This window comes from Alligator sinensis, unplaced genomic scaffold (assembly GCF_000455745.1).
Source record: "Alligator sinensis unplaced genomic scaffold, ASM45574v1 scaffold872_3, whole genome shotgun sequence".
In the NCBI taxonomy this organism is placed as follows: domain Eukaryota; kingdom Metazoa; phylum Chordata; order Crocodylia; family Alligatoridae; genus Alligator; species Alligator sinensis.
The window spans coordinates 1397682-1423873 of record NW_005842137.1 but is presented as its reverse complement, the minus strand read 5'-3'; the positions used below and the strand labels follow the sequence as shown (position 1 = coordinate 1423873).

The 26192-nt window shown below is 45.7% G+C and overlaps 1 protein-coding gene across 1 annotated transcript in view; it reads left to right on the top strand.

Annotated features, from left to right (window-relative positions):
- CUNH6orf89 (chromosome unknown C6orf89 homolog) overlaps positions 1-24937 on the top strand; it is a 29551-nt gene extending 4614 nt beyond the window's left edge. The window contains exons 3-8 of the mRNA XM_025206006.1: positions 252-417; positions 15426-15580; positions 15877-16016; positions 17367-17481; positions 18204-18327; positions 19298-24937. Coding sequence (XP_025061791.1) covers positions 252-417; positions 15426-15580; positions 15877-16016; positions 17367-17481; positions 18204-18327; positions 19298-19383 — 786 coding nt within the window. The 3' untranslated portion in view covers positions 19384-24937. The remainder of the gene's footprint in view (positions 1-251; positions 418-15425; positions 15581-15876; positions 16017-17366; positions 17482-18203; positions 18328-19297) is intronic.
- The last annotated feature ends 1255 nt before the right edge of the window (positions 24938-26192 follow it).

Here is a 26192-nt window from a genome sequence, read left to right as displayed (position 1 = left end):
AGCAGGAATTCGGGACTGTTTTCAGATATTTCTCAGCCCCCTGGCATAGGATATCTCTATTGTTGTGTTTTAAAAATACAACCTTTTGTCTGCCAGTATTTTTGTTTGAAGGTAGATTAGTTTCACTTTCATATAGTTCCAATGAATGAAGAAGCTCTAGTTCCCTGTGTTAGTAGCATTGCTGTTTAAGTGATCCTGAAGATGTGCCTGCTTATAATAGTATAATTAATCATATCTGTTTTCTTTCACAGGGCCTGCTCATCCTGGGGCTAGTCTTGCTAATTGTGTACTTCATAATCCAGCCATATACCCCTTTGCCACCTGAAACCACTCTCTCCAGAGCCCAAGCCTGGGGCTCCCTCATCGTTCATATCCGGCTCCTGTCTTTGCCCATTGCCAAGAAGTACATGCTGGAGAGTAAGAAAATAATTTCTTTGCTGTAACATACCAGATGCATTGAGACGGGAAAGACAGCAAACACCAAGTTAAACACTAACTGTGTATACTGGTTGCATCTTTCACTCGCCTCCAAATTAATAGATGTTTTACTATGGAGACACAAAAATTGGTCTTATACATAGCTTCCATCATTTCAGCTAGAGCATGAAATTAGCCCTAATGAAATCCCTACAAGCAATTTCCAGTTTACAGGCACAGACTGGGGTGTATTTTTCTCTATTACTTTTTAATCACAAATCCCTTCTTGCATGTTCTCTCTTTCTGGTGTTTAACACTGTGGGACAAAAGTTCAGATTGAAGAAGCGATGTCCCTTCTTTAAGCATCTGAGTAAAGTACTCAAGGATAGGGGAACAATGAGGAGCTTGATATATTTCTTTGTAAATACTGCCCTTTCACTCTTGATTAAGAAAGAGGAGGGTAACTTTGTGAGTCAAAGGCCAGTTTTGGGAAGAGTTTTGAAATTTCAGCACGTGATTCTGATTGACTTGGAAAAAGGAAACTTTGCCTTAGTGACACACTGGGAACAGACTGGAAGAACACTGTAGCTTTTGCATGTAGAGTGTTCTCACTGAAGTCACTTAGAGCTTCTTGCATGGGGCAGCTGGAGCATTAGTCTCCCAGTTAGGGGCACTGATCCCATGGTGATGCTGGGACAGAGAGAACAGCAATGGAAAAGTTTGTGCTGGGTTCTTACCAGAATAGAAGCAAGTTGGTGTACACAAACCCAGACTAGTAGGTGGGAAATGGCTTGGGTTCCTGTGCTAATGTTGATAAACTCTTTCCTGAGACTTTGGTAACGGTGATATGAAAGTTCTTAATTCTTCTGACGAAGAAGGTGGCATGATATCGATCATCTCTCCACCCAGCATAAAACAAATACTTATGTCCTTGCTGTAGCCTGGTTTATATTTAGTTTCAGGACTTCATTGTGTCAGAGTTCCTTGTTCAGGCTTTGACTTTTCCTGTGGCAGCTAAAAAGGTCAGTCTTGAATTGCTAGCTCCCTTCTTGTGTTTTCTCAGAGTGTCTCCCTTTGTTCCACTGGCTCAAGCCCTATGATCTAAGCCCACTTGGGTGGATCAGGGTATCCCCTTTGTTCACTTCCTGGCTTGCAAACTAAGATTTCTTGGGCCAAAAATAATAAACCTGGGTAGAGGAGAGGCCCTGATTTACAGTTGGTATTGATAGTGTGTGTGTGTGTACACAAGTCGCTAAAATGCCGTTGGTGCTAATGAAACATGTCTCTTCCTTTCTCTGCTGAAATGTCAAACACAGCAGATAATTCTGCACTTCTAATATTTTAACATGGTCTAGAGAGAGGCGGTTAGTTGTGCTAGGCAGAAGTCATGGCAGCGTGGCACCTTATAGATTAACTTGTTCAGAGAAGTGTGAGCTATGAGGACGTAGGCTGTAGCCTATGAAAGCTCATGCCTCTCTGAACTAGTTAGTTTATACTACCCTGCTTTCTGCTTAAAATGATCTTGTTAGTAAGATGCCACAGTACTTTGTAAACATGCAACTCACAGGTCTTCTCGAGTGGGGAAAGGCTACTGAGGATTGCTGGGATTGTGAAAAGTCTTGAAGGAAGAGGAGCAGCTTCAGTTTGATTCCTGTTGAAGTCAACAGCAATTGACTTCAGGTCCACAGTCTTAATGTGAGAGAGGGCTGAATGGGAGGAGGTTGGAAAGTATTCAAGGGGAATAGGAAAAATCTGGGTCTGTGAAGGTGGGAGAGAAAGTTACTCAGTTCTTATACATTGCCCCAACTCTGCATGGATTTCAGGAACTTGGGGTGGGGAGAAGCCAGAGTGTAGATGTGGGGAGAGGAAGGAAGCAAAGATTGGGGGTGAACCCTTGTGGCTTTGTGGATTTGGAGCATTGTGGGACTGGTGCCTTTTGGAGGCTTATTTTTTTTGAATGTCATAGCACCCAGTTTCATGTCCTGCAAGAAGGGCGGTGCTGTGGCCCTGCTCTGACTCCTCCCTGCCTGGGAGGTGCTGACTCTCTGCTGCCTGGGATCTGGATCACTTAAACATTCCCAGCTTCCACTTTCCTGCTCAGTTGTTCTTTTAACAACATAGTTCTCTGTTGTCTTAGTCGCTATCTCTATACCATCTAAATAGGACCCATAATAACAGGGAGTGAAGGCTGCTGCTGTGTCAGCATCTGGGCTGCAAACAGAGCCCAGGATGCACCAACACTGGAAAAAAAAAAAAGTAAAACATTTACCCTGGTTTGACCAAGAGGAAACCCACTGCATTACCTAAAATATTCTTACCAGGCACTTCCACAGGGAGCCCCAGTATCAGGGAAATCCTTTCTTTTGATGTTTTTATTGCTTCATAACTTCAGTACATTACAGAAATGACCAGTAGCCCTCTTAAACCACATTTCTTATGGATTGCTTGACTTAACAAGTAGAAGAGCAGCCAGGAGAGGGAGAGTAGCAGTATGTGTGACTCTGATGCATACTAGTGCCAAGGAAGAGGAATCATTTAAGGTCATTACATGGCATGAAGTTGAAGAGTGGGAGGGGATACAAGCTACATATGAGGAACTGCCATGACAGCTGTCAAACAGGGATCACCCAGCACAGCGGTGGAAGTAGTTTCCCTTAACATTTATCACTAGACTTGTTGACATACTAGGACATATACTATGAAGGCTTTGCACTGGCAAAGGAGGAAGGAAGGTTCAGTATTTTATGCACTGGAGTAGGCTTTGGTGGGGTGAAGGGATCTGGGTTTGGCTGCAGGCTGTGCCATAGTTTTCTTGTGTTATCTCAGGCAAAGCACTTATTCCCGTGGGCCAAGTTCCCCTGTCTCAAACTGCAGATAATCATCTCCACCCTTTGCCTATCTTGTCTTTTTTGCTTGCAGGCTCTTTGTTGCAATGTTTCTTAGTATGGGTGTGTCCACTGCCTGTTACAGTGGACCTCTTCATTAGGACCTCTAGGTGCTATTCCAGGGCTATCAAACTCATCCCATACCCCGTGCTGGATCTGTGGGGCCAGCAACAGTAGCCGCAGTACTGGTGGTCTCAGACCAAGTGACCATATGCTCTGGCAGTGGCGGGGCAGTAGGCTGTGGGGATGTGTTTGACACCTTTGGGCTACTGAAATAATAATTTGGTGGTGCAACAGATAAGCCAGTGGTTCTTTTCCCTGCCAGTTTTCTGGTTTGGAAGGCTGTTGGATGTCTTACAGGTTAAACTTGCAACATGTCCTGATGACAAACATCATGTTCTCACTGTTCCAGCTTTATCATCCTGTATCCTGCAAGCAGTCATAGTGCTGAGTTTGTTGTGCCACTTGTTTCTGTGACTATGTAAATTGTGATGGTCTTAAAGGCAAAAATAAGGTGTGTACTGCAGAGTGGTATAAAAGGAGAAGTTATATGGAGAGACAGCAAAAAAAAAAAAATATGTTGAAAGCAAGAGAGAGAGAGAGAAACAGACCAAAATACGAAACAAGGGCCCAGTTCTGCAAAGCCAGCTTCCTTCTTTAATGTAAAACTGGGTAGAATGAGTTCATTTCCAAGAAGACTACTAATGACATGCAGAGCCCTTCTTGCCTGGACACGGATTCAAATCCCACATGCTGATGGCTGAAAGTAATCCTTCACTGATTCAAGGCAGGCATGACTGTCTCCTGCGTGGACACGACATGTTTACTTTGGATTAATTTAACTTTAGGTTAAAAACAGGGCAGACTTACGATGCACAGCTTTACATCACTGTGAGTCGCTCCATGGTAAAGTTGCCTTCAGAAAGCAAGGGCTGACTGTGCACCAATGTAAACTTCATTTCTGTACTAGTCGGGTGTCTGCATCCCTAGTCACCCTCACCTTGGTGGGCAGCTGTTTGCTCAGTGCAAGCCAGTTCTTCTGCCACCCAGCGATCAAGCAGCTGGGTTGGGTGAACTGGTCATGTGTCTGCTCATTACCATCAAGTAAGTTTATTACAGAGTAAAGCCGGTGGTAAATTACTCTTAGTAATAGTGTCATGTGTCTGTGCACTCAGTCTCATTTTTGGTAGACACATGTAGACCCTACCATCCTCACAGGCACCATCATGGGTGACCTCTATATTGAAATTAAAGGTTAGGGAAGTACTGCTGTGTTTACTACGCCGCTGGAGTTGATGTTGCTCTTCACAGTAGGAGCAGCTGTGCCTGATGGGTTGTTTGCAGGGCTGGATGCAAATTTAAGTTTCCTTTTCATGTGTACCCTTTCCTCCCCACCCCATACCCTCAAGTCCCAAGTCATGTCCTCACCTTCCTTAACTTACATCTGTCTGCCTTACTCGAAGATGTTTTCCCAATGTTGGCAGCTGAAGTCCCGTTGGTTGGGTAAAAGTTCTGCAGAAATGTGTTTTGCATTTTCTCTAATTGAGCCAACGGGTTTACACAGCATTTGTGCGAGCGAGCACCGGCCCTTGGTCACATTGCACTTCCCATGAAGCAAAGGAGAAGTCTGCCCAGCACAAGATGGCTGGATCAATTGGGTAGACTTGGCTCAGGACCCCTATGTAGCACATATTCTCAGGAGCTTGACAGGTCATCTCTTGGGCCTGGATTGTTTTCTTACCTGTATTGAGACAAAATAATGTGGAAAAAAAATCATTTGGGGTAAAGGGCAGATGCTTACATGGTGGGTGAGGGGGGTTAGCTCGTTTCAAAGGGGAAAGATTGTAGGTAGGTAGGGTGCTGGACCAGACCTGGACTGCCTTATGATCCTTGCTTTGTAATAGGTTTCTTGTGTCACCTTGGGCAAATTTCTTAAACTGTCTTCTCGTATTGAAGAGCACTGCCCTGTTTTGCAAGGGTGTTATGAGGATAAATGTGGTGAAGGCTGTGGAGTAGTTAGATTCTGCTGGGGCCATGTACGTACTCTAAATAGAAAGCTGCTTTGCACAGGGACTTTTTGGCCCCAACATCACTGTGAAGAATATGATATCAAGTAGCTAGACAGACTGACCAGCTGGTTCTCCTTTGGGTCCTTTCCTCTATTCCCATCAAAATATATGCATATTTCTGGTATTTCTATTCTTTAAATGTGAATTTAAGTAGCAGACTGACAGCCCTGAATAGTTTAACTCCTGCCAGTAAAGAAATGTAGAACAGGCAATGGCAATACCTGCTTTCTGCACACTAGCCTCATGTCTGCCCTGGAGGGAACACTCCCAGGGGGAACTGGATAGCTCCTCATCCATGGCCTACTCAGTCCTTGGTCTCTCTACTGAAGTTGCCAACGAGAGGGTTAGGGTCAACATTTTAATGACATGGACCCCTGAGAGATGAGCTGAGACCCTGGAAACTCACTTCACATTGAGCTCCAGACACTGTCCATGTGTTGCAAGCTTTCCATCACATCTTGCCAAGGCTGGATTTGAACTAGTAAACTGGAAAGGTGAGAGTCCATCACCTGCATTCTGTCTCCAAAGCCACCCAGTTTGCTATGACAGCTTTATGTCTGGGCATTTATTCCCTGCTTTACATTTTGATCAGACACTAAAATGTAAAGTGCAGTGCTTATTTCCAACCCTCTCTGTTTCCCTTAAGAACCATCAGGTTTTTTCCTGAATTATTTTGACACGGCCAAAGAGTGTTTTCTTCTTTTTTTTTTCCTGTTCCAAATTCTAAACCTCAGGATTTTTTCTCGTCTTATGTTATTTCCAACCCAAATTGCTATTGAAAATCTCAAGGGTTATTATCTCTGCTCAAAGTAATGGGGAGGCTAGTTTTACCTGCTTATCAGCAAGTTCACCAGCCACTCCTTTTAACAGATGTTGTGTCTACGCGTCATGTGATGGTAAAGCACCCTCCCTTGAAATAAAAGGGAAGTCCTGCATTGCTGCTACCATGGTAAAATAACCTCCTAATCTTGTTTTTGGTGTGTCAGATGTGAAGAGGATTCTGCCCAGATTAGGAGGAGGAGCAATACTTGCATAAGGAGTTAGTGTCGTGGAGCGACAGACTGTTCCCTGGTGCTGTGGGAATGTCCCAGGGTGAGAGAGCAGGTTGACTGAGCCCTTCTCTTCCTCCTACCCTCTCAGGCACTTCTGCAGCCCTTTGGTTGAGAAATACAGTTTCAGTTCACTTGCCTACGTATCTGAAGTGAATCAGGACTTGAACCCAGGTCTCCCTTGGCCCAGGCCTCCGGACTGTCTTGTTCTACCCCCTGGATTGTCCTTCCTCTCTACCATCTCCCACAACTTGGTGAGAGAGACAGTGATGATTTTCCTTTTGACCCCCAGCAAAAAGTGTCTGCTGCATAGGGACCCTTTTTCTTTGCCGCTCCATAACAGGAAGATAAGCGATTAGATGAGCTTAACAGGAACCATAGGGCTGCGCACAAGGTCCCCTCTGAATCCTGTTGCAGCTGCCAGTTGATCTGAACTTCATTGTAAACAACCCTTGCTCAGTATAACCTGAGACCTAATAACAGACACACATGTTGGCTCATTTAAAGACAAAAAAGTCAGTCTGGCTTAGCAGGGAAGGGTGGTGTAGATTGGGTTTTATACACAGCTTTACAGCTTTGCTTTGGCTCACGTTCAGGCAGTGGTTTGTTTATTTGAAATTGCTGACAGTAAACTAGCTCCAGATAATTGTGGGAACCTGGAATGCAGAAAACTTTCTTTGTTTTTTGCATTTTGAAGACTCCAGTTTATATATATTTATATATTTTCCCTTCTCCTTCAGAGCCAGCAGTTTGTGCGTTCTTTGCCTAAGGTTTTCATAGAAAGCCACAGATGTGCCACACCTATAAATAACACCCACCTCTTGAGGATATTAAGCTTAACGCATGTTTTGGGATCCCTGGATGTAGCAGAAGTGGCCGCTGGTGGTATCCTGTTTGTGTTGGGAACCAGAATTGTGCCGCTCACCTTGGAGGGCATCTGCTTATAATTGTAGGTGCCGGTTGGACTAGATTTTGTGAAAGGTCTTCCAGCCAACCAGATCCCCACCTGTCACTGGATCAGTCGGTGTAGATTTACTCAGGGTATTAGGGTCGTTTCTAAATTTGAATAATGATTTCACTATTCATGTTAAGTCAGAGACTTTATTTCTCCACTTTTAGTTGGATCAGAATGATTATCTGTTCTCTCTCTAAAGGTGAAAATCACACTGCAGTTACTTGGGCAGCCATTCCCCATTACTGAAATGTGCAAGTTGGCAATGGCTCATAGCAGTGAAGTCTGCCCACGACAAGCAGTTTCCCCATGGCTGATGCTATGAAAACAGCTTTGAAGATGCTTCTTCCTTCAAGTTTAAATAAGTCCCGCTTACCCCAAACAGTAGGGGTAGTGGATGAGAGAGAGGGGAGAGGATTGTGAGTATTAGGGTGAGAACCATCTGTTCTGTGCGTCTGTACAGTGACCAGCACAACAGGATCCTGGTCCTTGATTGGCGCCACCAAAATAAAAATACTGCTACCAGCACATTCACAGCAGTGTTTATGGACTGCTGTGAACTCATCCAAAGTCTCGAACAGCAACGTATTACATATTCTTGTTTTGAGATAATGTTATACATGAATAAGGTGCTTACTAGCCTGATTGAGGAAAAATAGTAATTGCAATGCAGGTGTTTTTACCTAGGGAAAAATGCTGGCCCTTGTAGAGGGACACAAGACAGTGTTTCAAAAGATATGATTTCTGGCCACAGTCCTGCCCATATGATGGGTGATTTTGAACATGTTGCTTCAGCTCACTGGTTTTAGTTTTCAGGAGTGAGAACTTTTTCTTATCTCCAAGCCTACATTTGTTAATTAACGTCTACAAAGCACTGGGAGATTCGTGGACTTTTTTCTTTCTTACCTTTTTTTTTTTTTATAGCTCATTTACATCCAGCTGGATCCCAAAGCACTTTGTGGGCAAGCCACATCCTGTTTTGCATCAGGTGAAGAGACAGCACAATAAAAACACCAATAACAAATAGTAATAAAAAGTAAGTGAGCTACTTGGGGGTAGGAATAATCACAGCCATCTAACATGGCAGTTGCTTGGTCCCGTCTCGGAAGCAACAGCAGATGGAAGATGAGACTACAATGTCTGTCAAACAGAAGCCAAATGCAATCGAGTGCTGTCGGGGCTGGTTAAAGGAATCAAGAGACATTTTTTTTGTTCAGCCTTGCTTAGTCTTGGCCCAGAAGTGGGGAGCCTAGCAACACCAAGACGAGGTCTTCAGCTGACTTAATGAAGCTGTTGTTTAACTTAGTAGCCTGCCCCAGATAAAGCAGCCTGATCATAAAAGACTTTGATTGTTTGGCAGCAGGAGAGCGGCAATTAATGCTGCCACTGCTCCCCTGTCACCAAATTTTCATATAATGGGGCTGGATGGCATGGCTCTGTGGGCTGGGGGTTAAGCACGCTTGCACTAAACCATAGCAGTTTTGCCAGGCTCTGAGAAATAGCACTGTAATGGTGGGGTCTGTGTGTGTATGAGAGAGAGAGAGGTGGCCAGAGGCCTGAATTTTGGTGTGATCTTTCTACATGTTTACTCAGATGTGTGTTAGCTTATTGGCAGTGCATCAAGAAGCCACGTTTTTTGTGGTGGTTGCTAGGGTTGGCACTCAACTCCCACCTGGGTGAACCTTGAGGAAAATAAGGTGTTAATGGGATTAAATACTGCATGACCATATCCATGCAATAGAGAGGGGAGGAGAGGTGCTGATGGGCTGGAAGGCAAGAAGGAAAAATCATGGGGTTGCTGCTAGCATACTTCCTGTGCTCAAGCCCTGCAATATGTGTATACCCTGCTAATTGCTACAGAAAAGGGTGCAGAAGTGCAGGACTCAGCATGCAGAGGTATGGGACAGCTCCCCGGGTTGGGGTAGACCAAGGGTTGAGCGCTGGGCTTCAGAATATAGTTGGTCAGTGTATGGAGGCTTGAGGACAGCTTCAGGGTCAGCCCTAATGGTCAGCGTAGACGTAGTTCTGCAGCATGCTGATTGATTGGGTGTCTTATTAAAAGATCTGCTTCAGGCCCGCAATGAGTTTTTTAGAATCGCTGCAAGAGTTACAACTGAAATTCTGGCAGGCATTACTTGAGGTGTCAAATGGCATGACCACAGTGGTCTTCCGGCCTTTGAAGTTTCTGGCCAGAACTTCTATCCCTTTCTTAAGAAACGTTTCCACTGACTTCAATGAAAAGCCCAGTATGAAAAGGGACTAAAAATGTGAATAAGAGTTAGTAGTAACCTCAAGGTATTTATTAAAGACTGTTTGAAATATTCCCCCTTGTCCAGGGTTCTCTTTAAGGGGCTGTAATTTGAACAGATGTGCACCTCTACACAGGCATTAAACATAAGTGATTTCTTCTTCTCCATCTCATTTGCTCCTAAAAATCTATAAATTCTTATTTGACTATCGGGGCTGCAGGCTAGATGAGTCACTGCTGTGCCTGTAAGTTCTGCCTTGAATCTGATTTCACCTTTGAATTGTCTTGGGGTAAAATTAGTCACGCTCAGTCCAGACTCAGATCTCTGTGGTTAATCTGCTGATCCGCCCAGATGAGAACTGTTCCGGTGCTGTTTGACAATGCGTTAAATATCCTGTGGATATAAAAATAAAAGGCAACATTGGGTGGCGGTTAGTGGAAACATTTGCAGTCAGACTGATCGTCCTAATTGGGGAAATGGAGCACCTCTGCCTAGGGCACTAAAGAGTCCTTTAAAAGTCTGATCTAAAGCTCAGTGATGTCAGCAAATCTCCCTGTTGACTCCAGTATTCCCAGTACTGCTCCTCAAGTGCACTTGGGAACACTGTTACTGGTGAAGACGATCTAGTCTCCCTAGGACTTCTTCAGAGGGAGAGAGGCAAAGGGTTTTTGATTATATATTTTATTGGACCAACTGTATAGTTAGGAGAGATGTTTGACAAGCTTTTAGGTACACAGTATTCTTCCTTGGGTATGGGTAAATATCCAGGGATCAAAAAAAAACCCATAGGGAAAAAACCAACAGAGCAGCACACGGGTAGCGTGCGCTGCTGAAGAGCAGAGCCAGGCTGCCCAGAGCCGCACTGTGGCTACCAGCCAGGCTCTGCCCAGCAGGATCACTGTTGCTGCAGCCGTGGGAAGCCCCCAGAGCCCCAGTTAAGGCTGGTGGGGCCAGCCCAGTGCTGGCCCTAGCCTCTCCATCTGCCCCCAAGATAATTTGCCACGTACCAAAAATGCACATGGCACGGACATTCCCTGGGGGCATGTAGCTGCGGCGCATGGTGCACCGCTGCTGCTTGTCCCCAAGGAACCAAATGTCTGGACGCGGCCTTTGTGTCCAAAATCTTGTTTAACATCTCTCCCAACTATACAGTTGGTCCAATAAAATATATTCCCAAAAACTTCTTGCTGCTTGCACATTTCCTTGACCACTCCAACCCTATTCAGGGAGAAGAGGCAGGAAACGTATACCAGGTTGGGAGGATTTTCTTCTTTAAGTTTTCACAGTTAAGCCTGCCTGATGTCTTAGCCCTAAAGGAAACTTTCAGTGACTTCAGAAAGCCAGGATGTGATGCAAAGCCCATTGCAGTCTCTGGGAATCTTTCCATCAACTCTGAAACAGGTTTTCCTGGGCAGTGGAGTCATCTGGGAGTCCATATAGAAAACGGTCACTAGTATTGTTGGCAGGGTGTGGGGATGGACATCCTTGTACCCTGGTATAATGTATACTGTTTTATCTACTGGTGTAAATTATATGGAGCTCAGGAATGGATAGACTTGCAGTTATCCTGGGATAGGCAGGCAGCTGTAATAGGTGGGGAGGAAGTCTGTAATTTCCTGTTTGCTTTCATCAAATGAGATGGACACTTGTAACTATTTCAGGGGTAATTCTCTACTGTATTGAATAGCCTAACCCTGATTTAGGGGCTGGTGTGATCTGTCCATTCCTTATACTGGAATAACATTGATTACACCATAAACATTATCTGTCTGTCTATCCCCTGAGTCTTGCTGCCAAGAACCTTGTGCGTTTCATAGAAGCTCTTTGAGGGAAGCTGGCATAGAGGTCAGCCAGTGAAGTGCGTCAGCCTTTTAACATTTTATGCACCTAAAATATTGAAATTCTTCAGCACTTAAGCATCTGGGGTATAATGAGCTAGTTCCACTTCACACACATTTTCAGCAGTATATTGGAAAATGAAGGTTGTCTGTATCTCTCCAAGTCTTGGGGGAGAACAGGTGCTTTGCAAGGGGTCCTGTGCTTGCTGGCTTAACTTGAGCATCACCGCCTGCTCTTGCTAATCGATGCTAACCCTCAGCATGGGGCCTTTGCTGAATAGGATGTCTTGATGAGGGAGATCCTGCTCTTTCTGTCAGGTTGGTGTGAGCAGGCTCCCACTAGCTTTGTTGGCTCAGGACAGGGGCAGAGCTTGACATTCAGATCCATCTGTTCCCCTGCTTTACCTGTGGCTGGTTAGGGTATTACATCTTGCATTGTGTCAGGGTTGATGATAGTTTTACATATTCCAGATTTCTATAGGATGGTTTGGATAGGGATGATCTTGTCTTAGGCAGGGAGTTGGACTAGATGACCCCTGAAAGTCCCTTCCAGCCCTACTTCTGTATGATTCTGTGACAGCAACAGCAAAGCCAAAGCCTATTAACTCCCTTTTCTAGTTTCCAATCCAGCTGTCTACAAACCAGCGCTTGACAGTTTGCCCGCTCAGATGCACCTATGGGTTTAAAGGCAGTTGTTTGTACTAGCAAAAGGGCAGATTGGAGATTGTGAAAAGGTCAAAAGGGAGGGGCAGTCATTTTAAGCTGATCATAACAGGAAAAATATTTGTTCCACAGTGGAAATTATGGCCCAAATCCCTTACACTAATCATTGAAACATTTAAAGGGAAATGCCCATATATTTGTCTGTCCTACAATAGGATCTTGGAGTTAAGTCATGGACCTAGGGGCCTGATGTACGTACCGTGATAGGTGGTGGTCATGGCACGGTGGTTGCCATTCTATGAAAAGAAGGCCGTGTGAACACAGTGCTGGGGGAAGCTAGTTACAACCGAACCAGCACCCCAAAATGTAATGTGTGTTTGTACACACTGATACTACAGCTGCTCTCCCTTGTCATCAGGCTGTACAGGAATGAATTATGCCCGTGCCCATAGCATTACATTTTAATACAAATGGATGTAACGTAGTAGTAACGGCCGTGTTGCTCTGAAAGCTTATCCTCCTAAATCTACAAACTGATCACACATGCAGCATGCTACACTGCAAGCCCAAATAGTCCCCCAGGGTGTCTGGGCAGGGTGATAATGTAAAAGGAATGTAGGGGTGTAATCAAAAAGGAGGAAAGAAATACTCTGCAAAGCGCCTGCTCCAGTCCCCGGTGTGCTCTTGTACGTACATCATCCTCCCTTCTACACACAATCCATTCTCCCTCCATCTCTCCCTCCCTCCACACAGAGGCCCAGCCTTCCTCTCCCGTCGCACTTTTCATGCCAGTCACACACGTTCTGATACGCAGGCTAACACCCTCCACAATAAATCTAAAAGATTAATTAAAACTCCCCCAGCCCCTCATGCCGCATTTAGAATGCTTCTCGAATGCTCTTTGGATGGGTTATTCACAGTGAAAATAAATAACCTCCTGAATCAAGCGATTTTGAAAATGCAGGCGTCTCACACTAGTTCAAAAGAGAACTTGGGCCCTGGCCTGTAGGGCCGGGTATCCGACAGCTTCGCCGGTCGCTGTATAAAATTTCAAGACCTACGTTCGGAGAATTTCACAAGAAATGATCATCTTGGTGTCCCTCTCTTGATTGTGAATTACCACTGTTTAGTCTTAGGATATGTTTTCTTGCTGAACTAATGTTATCTGGGGTTAGTCTGATGAGATCTTTCAGGCTTTTGTTTCCCATCATTGACTAGCTGGGGGGGTTTGCTTGTTTTTTTGCAAATTCCAACTCCTTACAGGGGCTGAAACAAAGATTTGCTTTTTTGCTCTCTCGTGAGTAGGGAGGATGGGAAAAGCACAGCACAGCAGTTTCTTAAAGCTGTTGAAAAACTGTTCGGGTGCTTGGGGTGGAATTGACCTTTTGCTTGGAATAAAAATGTTACAGTTGATATCTTTTTTTTTTTTTTTTTTTTTTTTTTAACAGCACTTTTATTTATTTGTGTTTTTCTCATAAGGAACAGGAATGATATCCTAGTCCTCTTTAGTTTGAATCCCAGCAGTAGTACCTGAAACCAAGCTTTGCAAGTCATTGTGCAAATAGGAATTGAACAGGATGTGGAAGGACACACACACCCCCCCTCCCACCCTGATCATCAATCAATGAACCATAATCCTCTACAGTGGTGTTCCCCATCTGTTGGGGAGTAAGGAAAATAAACCGCTTTCCTGTTGCATGATGCCTGTTTGGTATAACTCATTATACCTAATGACTTAGGTATACATTAGCATTTTGGAGTTCAGGCTATGATTTGCAGAGCTATCTAAAGAACTTAGATGCCTAATTCCTAGCCCTTAAGTTCCCCTAGATAGCTTTGCAAACTGCAAGCTAAAGGCTGTGATTCCAGGTTCAGAGGAAGACATAGATCCTATGTGCCCATACATTGAGCTTTTGGCTCCTGGCAACAGAGGAGAAGATCAGCTTCTCAACTTTCACTTAAATCCTTGTTTCTAGCCTTCGTGGACACAGGAAAAAATCTTGAAAGTTTGTTATGAATGTAGCCCACATCCATCTTTATGGTAAGGAAGTGTATTCTGAGTATGCAGATCTTTTATCTTGAGGAAACTTGATTTAGTACAAAATAACCGGCTTGTGAGGGCAAGCCCTAAGTGTGGTAAAGAGCTGGAAATAACCCTCAGATGTGAGCTGCTCTGCTTTAGTGTGCTAGTACCCTCTCCTAGGGACTGTTGCATGGGAGCAGGCTCTGGGGGCCCTGTGTGGGCTTTGCTTTGCTTTAATTCAGTCCTGCCATCTGATCTGGGTGGGCAAACCCAGGCACCCATGTGCAGTGCTGTTGACATCACTGGGACTCCATAGGGCCGTAAGGCTCAGGTTTGGGGGGCTGTTATGAGGTTAGATCCTGCTCCTGCAACTTACAGCTGGTGGGTGGACTCCTGTTGGCCTCTGAGCATTGGAGCCAGCCTGGCATTAATCATTAACTACTCTTTGTCTGATGATTCAAAGCTCTACAGAAACCCCTTTTAACCCTTACCTCGTTCCACTAAAGGATCTGCTCACTGTTCAGGAACAGACTATAGGCACAAAACATTCACAGAATCAGGCAGAAATGTTGAAGATTTCAAAGTTTGTATTTCACCAAGTTTCTTGTGCAAATCCAAACCATTCCCCTGAAGTATCTGATGCCCCAATCCCAGTGCTACCACATGCAGGAACCTAGCTCAGGGTACAAACGAAACCTGCCTATGGTGAATGGTGGACAGGAAGCAGAGATAGAGTTAAGGGGTAAAAAGGAAATTAGCTTTAATAATTCACAGGTGGAGTTAATGACAGTGGGAAGGACAGTTGAAAAGAAACTATTTTTAACTGTCAACTTCCTTCCATAAATCTAGATGGCTCCTAAGTTAAATATTTGAATTGCTCCATAGTTTGTGTATTTATTTCAGGTTAGTTGCACATTAAGTGGTCACTGACATTTCCCCTAGCTTCCAAGTATTGCCATCCGGCAGGGGCATACTCTACCCTCCAACATTTATTGACAAAGAGTAATTTCCTTCCAAGATTTTGCCTCCAAAATCTTCACCCCTTTTCCTTACATAATGCCCAAGGAAGAAGATGCCAGTAAGAGCTACATGAGTTACCCTAACACAGCTTGCCTGATGATTCCTTGTTAATAGGAAATAAATTTTGGAAGACATTGGTAATCCTCACCATATTGGGCTGGGAGGTGGTGAGGTTGTGATCTGAAATCTTGTATCTTTCCATTTTGCTCCTCATAATACAAACCTTGTTCCTTTTTTTTTTTTCTTCTTAATCTCCATAGAGTGCCATGACTGGTGGGGACTCGCTTGCAGACACAATGGCTCTAAAGTTCCTCCTGACTGCATTTGCTGTTCTGCTGTAGACAATCTCCAGATAATGAATGACCTGGGACAGTTACCAGAGAAACTCCACAAGTGTCAGCCTCTCCTAATCAAGGTAAAGCATGTATTTTAAGGCTGGAAGGGACTGTTATGATTATCTGATCTGAAATCCTGCATAGCACCAGGCAGAAAAACCTGCTCAGTAACTTCTTCAAATTCATAACTTCTGTTTGAGCTAGAGCATATGTTTTAGAAAGGCATTCAGTCCCTAGGTAAACTGTTTCAGTGGTTAAGAACCCTCACTGTTAATCATAACAGTCTCTATAGCTGCCAGTATTCTTGAAGGGGTGGAAATGGGAAAGAAAATAACCCAGGTTCATGCCCTTAATCTTTTTCTTATGTTTGTTTAAGACAGGGCAGTATCTGTCATATGAAGACCTGAAGCATTTTCAGTCCCAGTACCCAGAATTGGCAGAGGTTACAGTAGAAGAAAATGCAGCCGACCTGTGGAGCTGCCATCCAAGGGATGAGTTCCCTTTTGTCTTCCCTCGGTGAGTTCAAGGCAAACTGGAGTGGTGGAAGTTGTATACCACTTTACCCCAGGAGGGCCCAGCCTTTGGTCAGTTCAGATGATTACCCTGGGCGGGAGAGCTCCATCTGATGGGAGAAGAAAGGAGAGACGGTTGCAACCTCCCTTCTTCCTAGCAGAGGTGTAGTCTGTGGAGACCATTGGCTCTGATGTGTAATGCTTTAGTTTGATCTAAGTGGACAGTTGTTCTGCTCAAGATGGAGAATTGCATGTGGGTCTCTGCAGTCTGTGTGGGCTGTTCTTCATATTAAAGGTCAAGGCATTCTTGTATGACTTCTTGGGCTTTCTATGGACCATCTGGTCTCAATTGGAAGAAGCAGATTTGAAAGGACCCCATTTTTTTCAGTTGAAACTGTTTGATCTTGAAGTATAGAAGGGGGCTGACCCTTCTTTGATCTGTGCTAAAACTCTTAGTATGTCTAAGGCTTTGGCACAGTTTGAAAGCCCTGTAAGGTCCCGGTCTGCACAGAGCAACACTATGCTAAATCTTTCCATTCTGCCTGTCACTGCGGGGCCAGTCTATTTTGTATGAGTCCCCCTGGCACTTATGTGAGTGGTTGGTGCCGTACTTAAAGCTGCTTTTCTCAAAAAGGGCAGGTGTGAGCAAAGGAGTGTGGTGAAGCTCAGCAAGGGTACAATGGATTCTGTATGTTGGTCAGTGGTTAAGCAGGCTCTTTAAGTGAAAGACGCAGCATTCACTAACAGTCATCAGTAATGGCAGGTGGATGATCTGTATATTGACACAGATGTATTAACACTGTCATCCCATCAGGCAGCAATTTAAAAATGACGTGCCTCACCCTAACTCTATCCTGTATTTTCTGGCCTCATGAATAGGCTTGGATGCTCTGCACATTATCCATGTGGTTTCAGTTAGTGTCATACAAAATGCCACCTCCACATTTTTTTGTAATGACTTTGTTTGATTAATGATGTAGAATGCAAAGGGAAGGGAGAGAAAGAGGTACTCTTTAGATCTCTGCAGTGAGGAACAAACCCTTTGATCCCAAATCATCATGTTCTACCCCCCGTTCGAAGGTGCCTTGCTCCATCAGTGAGGGATGAGACCAGTGCACAGGGCTGGAAGCCAGGGAGCCTTGGGTTCTAATCCAGCTCTGACAATGACTCCACATGAAGAAGTTACTTAACCTGCCTGAGCCCCAGTTTTCTTGCCTAAGGTGGGGCTATCAATATGCATCTGCCAAGCCCACAGTGGTGTGGAGAATGAATGTCTGTAAAGCACGCCGTCACAGGATGCAGCCTTGTAAGTGCTTGCTATTACAGTAATGTTAGCCTTTAAAATGTTTTCCAGGAACAAAACTCAGATTCTCCAGGAACTCTTTCCTGCCTTCTCCCTGCTGCCCTTCCTCCAGGCAGTCTCCCTAGAAAGCTGCTTTCTCATCCACCATCCAGAGTTACAGAATAAGGTGAGAAATCCATTGCAACAATGCTTTCCTCTTATGTGTGTGCTTGGCACACTGTCTGCACGGGCTGTAGGTCTGGCAGGGACTCCTCAGGGGATCCTTGTGTATCACCTAAGCCATGAGGAGAGTAAGGCCTTGTACCTATATGTTCAGCACAGAGCCGATGTCATTCCCCTGTAGTGCAGTTGGCAGCAGACGCTCCATCCAACTGTTTAAGTTGGGAAACGCAAGTGGGGATACCAAAGTTTTGTCCCTGTTTCTGTCTCCAACTTGCTGTAGGACCTTGAGGGCCTCGGTTTTCTTATCTGAACAATGGGGACAAGGCTCAGCTTCTACTGAGGAAGATTGTGATGCTGGTTTGGCATAACTGCTCATACCCATTTTGGGTGATAGACTGGGGGAAAGGAATTCCCGACTGTGTTCCACTGTCTGCCCATTTGTTCTCTGTCTTCTCTTCCCTTGGAGTCCCATGTTATCTCCCCTTCTCATTTTTTTATCTGTTGGGATGTTGGAGTTTGGAGAAATAGTGAGTGAAGGAGTGGATGTACAGTGCAATCAGGGCTTTGACGTGCTTTTGTTTTGCTAAACCCATAAGTAGTAGTTGTCTGTGTAGCACCCACCTGCCCACATCAGCCTTGCAGAAGATCGCAGCTGGATTCTGGCTCTGAGGACAGGGAGGAATTCTGACCAGTGCTCCCCATGTCTCCCTCTCCCTTGTGTTGCAGACCCACAGACTGCACAGTGTGTTTGCTGTCGGAAATGGCCAGTTGACCTTGAGCATCATGCCTTCTGACAAGTGCAGAGAACACTGCAAGACACTGAAGGTGGAGCTAGAAGCTGGGGATTTTGGTGAGTATCAGTGCTGCAGCTCCAGACCCCTTGTCCCAGCTCCGTCTTACTCCCACTACCTCCGAAAGGAGTGAGCATCAGCTTCTAGCACCAAATAATTGCTCCTACATACTAGGCAACACTTCCACATAGCAAAAGAGAAGAATTAAACCCCAGCCCCTGTGGAGCATGAGCCATGTGACTCCTAATGATAGCACATGCAGCTTTGTGTCTAAGGTCTGGTCTGCACTGGAGTTCTGCCAGCACAGCGTTGAGTGTGTCCACACCCAAGTGTCCTCTGCGTCGGCAAAGCCCTCCGGTTGCCAACAGAGTTACTCCAGCCCTGCTGAGTGAAGTAAAACAGCTGGCTGAAGGTGCATAGAGACACTCCCTCAACCGTCTTCTGGCTGCCACAGTCCCTTCAGCCACTGGTGCCTTCCCAGAATGTAGTTGGCAGTCTGGCAGCACAGCTGTTGAGAAGCTGCATGGGGACCACCCAAAATGATTGGATAGGCATGTGCTTCAGCAGCCTGGCAGTGGTGGCTGTCTTCTGGTGGAGGAGGAAGGCATGTGTAAACAAGGCCAGTGGCCCGATCCTTTCCTCTTTTTTAAAATCCCCACTAAGTTCCCAGGATCATTTGATGTCCCGAGCACAAAGGAACTTCTTATCTGTGTTCACCAAATGGCTGTTGTCTCAGCATTTGTCTGACCGGGTCAGGGTCCATCAGTGCTTGGAGTGGAAACTATACAAGCATGGGCAAAGTGCTGTGGGTAATGGCACTTGTTATTAAGTGGCTCCTTGTCCTCTGAGTCATTGCTGATCAGTGCCCTGCTGTGGTGCTACAGCCTGAAGAAGGTGCCTTTGGGAAGGAGTTGTAAACCAGGGGCCCTGATCCTACTCTGTCCTAGACCCACGTCCATCACATTTGTGCATAAACGATGTCTAGTCATATGTCTGTCTAAGACCGCCTCTCCTTTGTGTTTCCTGAAGGCTATGCTAGCGAGGAGCACTGGACACTGAGCTTTCACTCCAAAGGAGCAGAACCTGTTGTGGTTTGCGATGGATCCACTAGCTAAGAGCTGTGGGGGTAATGAAGCTTGCTTCAGTGCAGGGACATTGCAGTGCTGGGGACAAAGAGACTGTGTATAAACACGCTAAGGCTGGTGCAGCTGAAATGTCAAAGGCAGGTTTGCCAACCTACACATTTACAGCGCAGGGGACCTTGCACTTAAAATAACTGTATTCCTGACTTCCGAGGTAGTGTTTGCCTTTTCTCAGAGATGCCTTGGAGAAACTAGAGCTGAAATGATCTGACCCTCAGGTAAGCCATGGATTTGCACTGCAGGTGTTTCCCTGAGAGCAAGCACGGGGGTTTCTCAGGACGAGACTTGCCTTGTGTCACTTGTGAATATCATGCTTTTGAAATTTCACAGGGAGCTGCAGACTGGAAGAAAATTGTGAATAAAAGTCTTCATCCCAAAGGGGTAATTTGGGGCCTGCTAAGGGGGTTGGTTTGCCACAGAGACAAATTACTGAAAAATGTCATGTGCTTTCCCCCTCGTAACACTTAGGTGGTTAGCCATGCTAGCCTGAAGTCACGGTGGCACTTTGGTTCAGAGACATGAGCTTTCATAGGCGACAGCCTACTTCATCAAGTGCCTACACCTGACCAAGTGAATTGTTGCCTCCAAAAGTTCAAGTCTCTCTGAGCCAGTCTCTGAGGTGCCACCCTGCCCTGCTTTTTGCCCCTTACAACATGCATCACTACGTGCCCCAGAAAGATAATAATGTAACCCCCCTCCCCCCCAACCCAGTTTGGGCTCTGTGCCACAGAGACAAAACAAGCCTTCCAGCCTGGGTTCAGAGACTGCCACCCAGCAGCATTCCTCTGCCAAGTGAATCTGTCTAGCCACTGACTCCTCTTATCTGGCTGCAAATGCTCTTCTGCATTTTCCCCAACAGCAGTGGCTGAATCCAGTGAATGGTCACTATATTTTCCCTGTGTCCAGAATGGTTGGCAGGAATGGGGCAGTTGTGACTCTGAGGGTATGGCGGCTTTGGGTGGAGCCCATCTTCGGTGCAGGGAAGTGCTGCATGAGGTTCTCCTGCCAGGTCTTCGCATCAGATCCGCTCTCCTGCTAGTTTCTCTGCTGAGTCCAGTCTCGCTTTGACCCCTCTGTTCAGTGACGGGAGATTTTGAGTCACAAACTTGGGAACTCAAAATCCTCAAAAAAATAAATATGTCACCCTCCTGCCAAGCCCCTTTAAAGTGTCCTAAGATGGCTTCCTAAAGCCATTATAGTCTTCTCTTGAAAATTTGGCTCCAGTCTAACAGTGGCCAAGGAAGCCTTAATCACAGACTTTGCTTGGGTATCACACTGCACTTGTTTGGGAAGTGCTGATGCAATTTCCCTGGCAAGTGTAGGCAGGATTTGAAGGAGGGCAGCCTCTTAGGGTTTGCTTTATCTGAAAGGTCCTTCTTCCCGTGTCGTTTTTGTATTGCCTTCTGTACCTCAGTGCTCCATTTCCCTCCAGAATGACCGTTGATATTTTTCCTGAGTCCCTTCCAAGGTGCCTCTACATGTTTCCTGTTGCTTGTGCGCTCCTTTGTCCAGTGCCTTAAGAGAGGATCGGTTTCAGCATGTGCAGGCTGCTGGTGCAGCGGTTCCTCCCAAGTCTGATCCTCTGGGTCTGTGTTTCTGCTGTGGAAGATCACTTACAGATGTGTCAGACTGAAGTCAGAGTCCAGGGCTGTGGTTCAGGACATAAACTCATGCTCGTTAATGCAGGATGCGTGGAGTTATGGTGTTTACGTTTGAAAGCAAGTTAATCATGTTAGGAGAAGCGAGACTCTCTTCATTTGTAAATATTTTTAGGTCTGTTTAAACTAACGGACTGGGAAGATTTCTCTCCATCCCTTGCCGGTTTTTAGCAAGAGGCGAGAAACAAAGGGTGCACATATTTATTATTTGTCACGATGATGATCAAAAGACCTAGACAGGTTCAGTGCCTCATTTTGATCCCTGTTCAGTAATCAGCACAGAGAAAGACAGCTCCAAAAAATATTCAGTCTGAGGGTTTGATCCTACTGACATTGTGCATATGCATCACTCGAGTTACTGCTGCTGAGTCTGGTGAGACTAATGTGTGTCTGTGCTTGCAGGATTGGCTCCTAAACAGACACACAGCATAAGCAGAATAGAACATAAAGGGGGATGTTCATGCACTGTAAAGGGCCAACTTAATTGGCAGCAAAGTGTCACCTGGAGTTAGGTTAGTAAAACTTCCAGTATTTCGGGTTTTGGTGTGGTTTAGCCTAATGATTTTATATGCATTGTTGTATCCATAGATGCCCCGCTTTAGCTCTGGATTCTACGGAGTTAATGGGAATTTTACCCTGCACTTTAATAACAGCAGGACCAGGCATTAGAAACATGAACTAGTGACTTGCTACTTCTACTTTGGCAGCTTCTCAAGTCAAGCTCGGAGGCTAACGAGGTTACCTCAGTCACTCGGCTTTTCTGTGCCTAGTCCCATTTATATAAAGTTTTAAATGGGAGATGCATGCAGCGAATATAGTGGACCGGGTGTTAAGAGTGTGGGTGGGTTAGTGATAATGTTGTTTCTAAGTGTCCTTGAATGTAACTTGCAGGAAGTTGCAGAGACAGTTCTCAGTTGTGGTTGAAATGGCTGTGTTTTGTGGACCACATCAGTGCAGCTCCCTGGCTGCTTTTTGGAAGGAGGGGAGATCAGTTGATCGATAGTACAATCAGGTTTCTGGCTCTCTAGCAAGAAGTAGATTTTGAAGCCAGTGTGTGCCTGCTAGAAGGGCTTTCCTGCCAATGGCTTCTCCCCAGTACAGAGAGGTCCTAGCAGAGCATTTGCAGCTGGTTGGACAGAAGATGGTAAATCTGTCCTGATTGCAGATTCACTTTCCAAGTGCAATTTATGGGCTCTGCATGAGTTTCCAGATCTGTGTCTGAGCGATTGCACTGCATACGTCCCAGCCTCTCTCCCCTTGGAGCTTACATCATTTGTTTTTGAACTCGAAGTATTTTTTTCTTGTCCTCTTCCGAGAGCTATAAGGAATTAAAGGCAGCATTAACTGCTGAACTAGAACAGGAGGACCTGAGTCTACTAATCTTTTTTCCCCCCCGCACTTAAGAATCAGATTTGGTGCTGTGTGAACCAGTGCCAAGCCCTGATCTGTAGCCAGATTTCAAGCCTACCCTTGTCCTGAGCAGCTGGGCAAACAGCATAACATCTTTAATGTGGCCTTAGCTGTCAGGGTTTGAGCTCTTGGTCAAATAATACTGAGATTGAGATTGTGTGCGCCAAAGTGAAACGTCAGCTCCTGCCGCCGACCCGTGCTGTCCAGGCTAGAGAGGTGAAAGGCTGCAGGCAAGTCCAGTCCCTCTCTCCCCTGCTGATTTTGTGTTTTGAGGTTACAACTTCACACAGCCGCCCAAGAAAGCCATTTCCAAAGGCTGTGGCAGGCTGGGTTGTGACCTAGGACCTGACAGAAAACATGTTTAAACCTTGTCCCTGCCAGCCACTTCCCAGGGATCAATGGAGGCTGTAACAGAATGGCCATCCTCTCGGGTAACAGAGCCACCTTAGCAGTGAACGTGGCTGGATCAGTTCATTGACGCTGTATATTCTGTTGTGTGTTTCTACCACCTCAAACATCACCTGGGTATTTGTGGGCCCTGTTCCCTTCCCAGTGTCTTGAGACAATCTCTGTGTGCACCAAGTTTCCTTGTGTTGTCTCTCCTTCACTGGCTTCTTCAAGGTGCCTGTTAACACCTTCCACGCAGATTCACCGCCCCCCCTGAAATTCTCTGCCAGCTTCGGTGCCAGCCCGGAGCTGGACATGTGATCACTGAAATGCCAGGGACTTGCGACCTGCTGTGAAAATCCACCAGCTGAAGCACAAAGCTGACTCCCTAACCCATTACCCTAATGGTCCAGGGTAACAGAATATTTTGCTTGCCAGTGTGGGAAGATCACCTGCTCCAGGTGAGTCAGTAGGGAGCATCTTGCAGAGGTTGGATTAAGGCCGACCTCTGGTAACAGAAGACACTGATGATCCCTCCGTCCCTGGTTTCTGAACTCAGGATCATCGAAGGCAGGAGAAAAGGAATCTTGTTACCATTCTTTCAACACCAGGAAATGTTCCAGCTTCCTCCGGGGCACTGGGGCTGCCAAGTCCTGCTGATTTTTAATAGGGCTTACACATGGAAATCCCCCAGGCAGTTTTACAGCTCTCAGTCTTGGACTTGCTTTGCAAAACCCCAGAGAGTTTTTCCAGGGGAAGAGCCCACTAAGTCACATAGTTTTCACTGCACTTAGCCCCTTTCTCAGCATCTGTTGCAAAGCAGACGCCCTCCAGCAAGGAACCAGGGATGGGATATTGGCTACATCTGCAAGGTTGACTTGGTCTTAAGCTGTCTCATTGCCCATAAGGGTGTGGAGCCAAGGGGCAGGTGGTTGCTGATATGTAGGGGGATAACTAATTTACATTGACCCTGCTGTGAAACCCCAGGGCAGGTGGGACATCTCTAGTTTTGATAGGAGTTACGTAGGTTCAGTCAATGCTGTGCTCCCTCATCTGGTTGGCTTCTCCTAGTTTGATGCCAAAGCTACAGGGCCTTGATTGTACAAGGACACCTAATGCACATCAGTTATACCCTGGTAAAAACTCTGCTCCCCTCCCCTGCCTTTTTTTCCCCTTATTTTTCCAGCAAAGACAAAGCCATGGAGTAGCTGAAGAGAAAATCAAGTGAAAAGGGCTGTGAATGATAAGAGAAAATTGGGTTCAAAGGGGATCCTACAGCCATTTCTCACAAGCAGTGCCGTAGTGAGTGGCCTGCCACTGTGAAGAGGGGTTGCAGGATCACGCCTCTCCTTGCAGCACGCTGAATGCCGTCTGCTCCATGTAATTCAGTGGAAGGCAGAGAGATTCGGGCCACAAGTATGGAGCAGCTGCAGCAGCCTTGCACCCATGACCAGAAAATAAGCCTCTCAGAGGCTTCTACTTTCTTCTCTTCACATATTTTCTACATAAAGCTACGTACTTACTTTGCTCTTCAGGGCTGCTGACCATAGGTCTTGCTGACCATAGGTCCGCTTCTCGGCCTCTTGAAGGCTCAGATCAAGTGTAGGTCTACTGTCATACTAAGCCAAACATGGGAGATAACTGGCTTTTCCCTTTGTTTTTGAGACTAGAACAAATGATAGTGTATTGTTAGCATCATCTTTGTGTAGGGGGGAAATAGGGGATATTATGGTTAATTGTAACATATTACAAAGGCTCAGGGCTGTGCTGGGGAAACAATCCTATATATATAGCTATATCTATATATATCTCTATAGATATCTATATCTATAGATGGATATCTGTAGATATAGATATCTATAGAAATACATATAAATACATTAAGACTGTTTTGAATTATGTACACTGTAAATTTGAGTATCTGTTAATGTAAATATGCAACAAATGCAGAATTTTATGGATGGTTATAATTTAATATATTGCAAACTTTGTAAATACTTGGCTGGGGGGGGCTGTAAAAAGTGTAAGTAACTCAGATTTGTATGTACAAATAAAAAAAGATGTTTTTATGTTTGTTTGGGGATTATTTTCTCCATTTGTTCCCTCCTTTGATTTCCTCTCCAAAACAAAAACGTGCTTTAATTTCATTTTGAAAATGGCACAAAGCAAAAATTAGACTTGGCTGACAACTCCCCCCCCCCCCCTCAGTTTTTTCTTGTGTCTTTTGTCCCCCACCTACCTTCCCCCTGTGCGCTGAAGCTGTGTCAGGTTCACACATGTCCCCACGTGCCAATGTATAACGTGTTATGTAACCAAGTTGTTTATCCTAGTTAATGCAGATGGGCTGTACGTCGCTGCCGCGGAGCAGAGCGGTTGAACAAACAAAAGCCACATTCCTTATGCCGTTACCTAACGGAGCCTGCTGGACTGGACGCAAGCTTCCCCGCACATGGGTGGAGGGGTTGGCCCTGGGTTTTTTTTTAATGTCTTTATGCTGTAGAAACAGGTTCCAAAGAAAACAATTGTGGGCGGGGGCCCAGAGTTGAGAAACTGCCTTCAAAGAGCTTCAGGGTTGCCAGCAGCTGTGAGTGACTTTGCTGAACACTTGACTATTACCAGCTATTTCGTGCTGTTAGCTCTGCACAAGGTTGACATTTGCTGGGGGCGTGCAGTTGGGGCCATGCACACAGCACTGCCAGACCTGCGGCCGTGTAGAGATGCCCGGAGGCAAGGCAGCAGGCTGGCATGCTCCAAACCTGGGCAGGCAGAGGGAGCAAGCTGCTTTGTGCTTAAAGACCCTCCAGGGTCTGAATTTTTTAACAAGAATGAGGATGTCTTTCCCCCTTTTCTCCCAGCCTTTATGAGGCCACATCCCAAGATCCTTTCCTCGTGGTTAACAGGAAGCTGCCTGGCATCATTTCTCTGGCTCCCGCCATCCCAAAGCATTCGGCAGTTTTGGACACTTTCCCTACTGCCTGTGGCCTAGGTGGGCTGGATATTGGTTGAGCTTGGGGGCAGGTGCACAGGAGAAGGGCTCGTTCTGAATCCCGAAGGATCCTGCAGCCAGGGAGACCCAAGGGGATGGCATTTCTAGGGCTCAAGATCTGTTTGATGACTTCCTGGCTGGTACTGTGCCTCCAACTTGTTCACCCGTCTCCCTTTCCCAGTCACTCAACTTCCTTCCCAGCAATTAATATTTTACCTAATTGGCACATCATGTGCTATTCCCATCATTATAATGAATTGTTTGTATTGCAAGAGCACTTAGGAGCCCCGACCATCGCCCTTTTGTGCTAGGTGCTATATAGACACAGAACGCAAATGGTC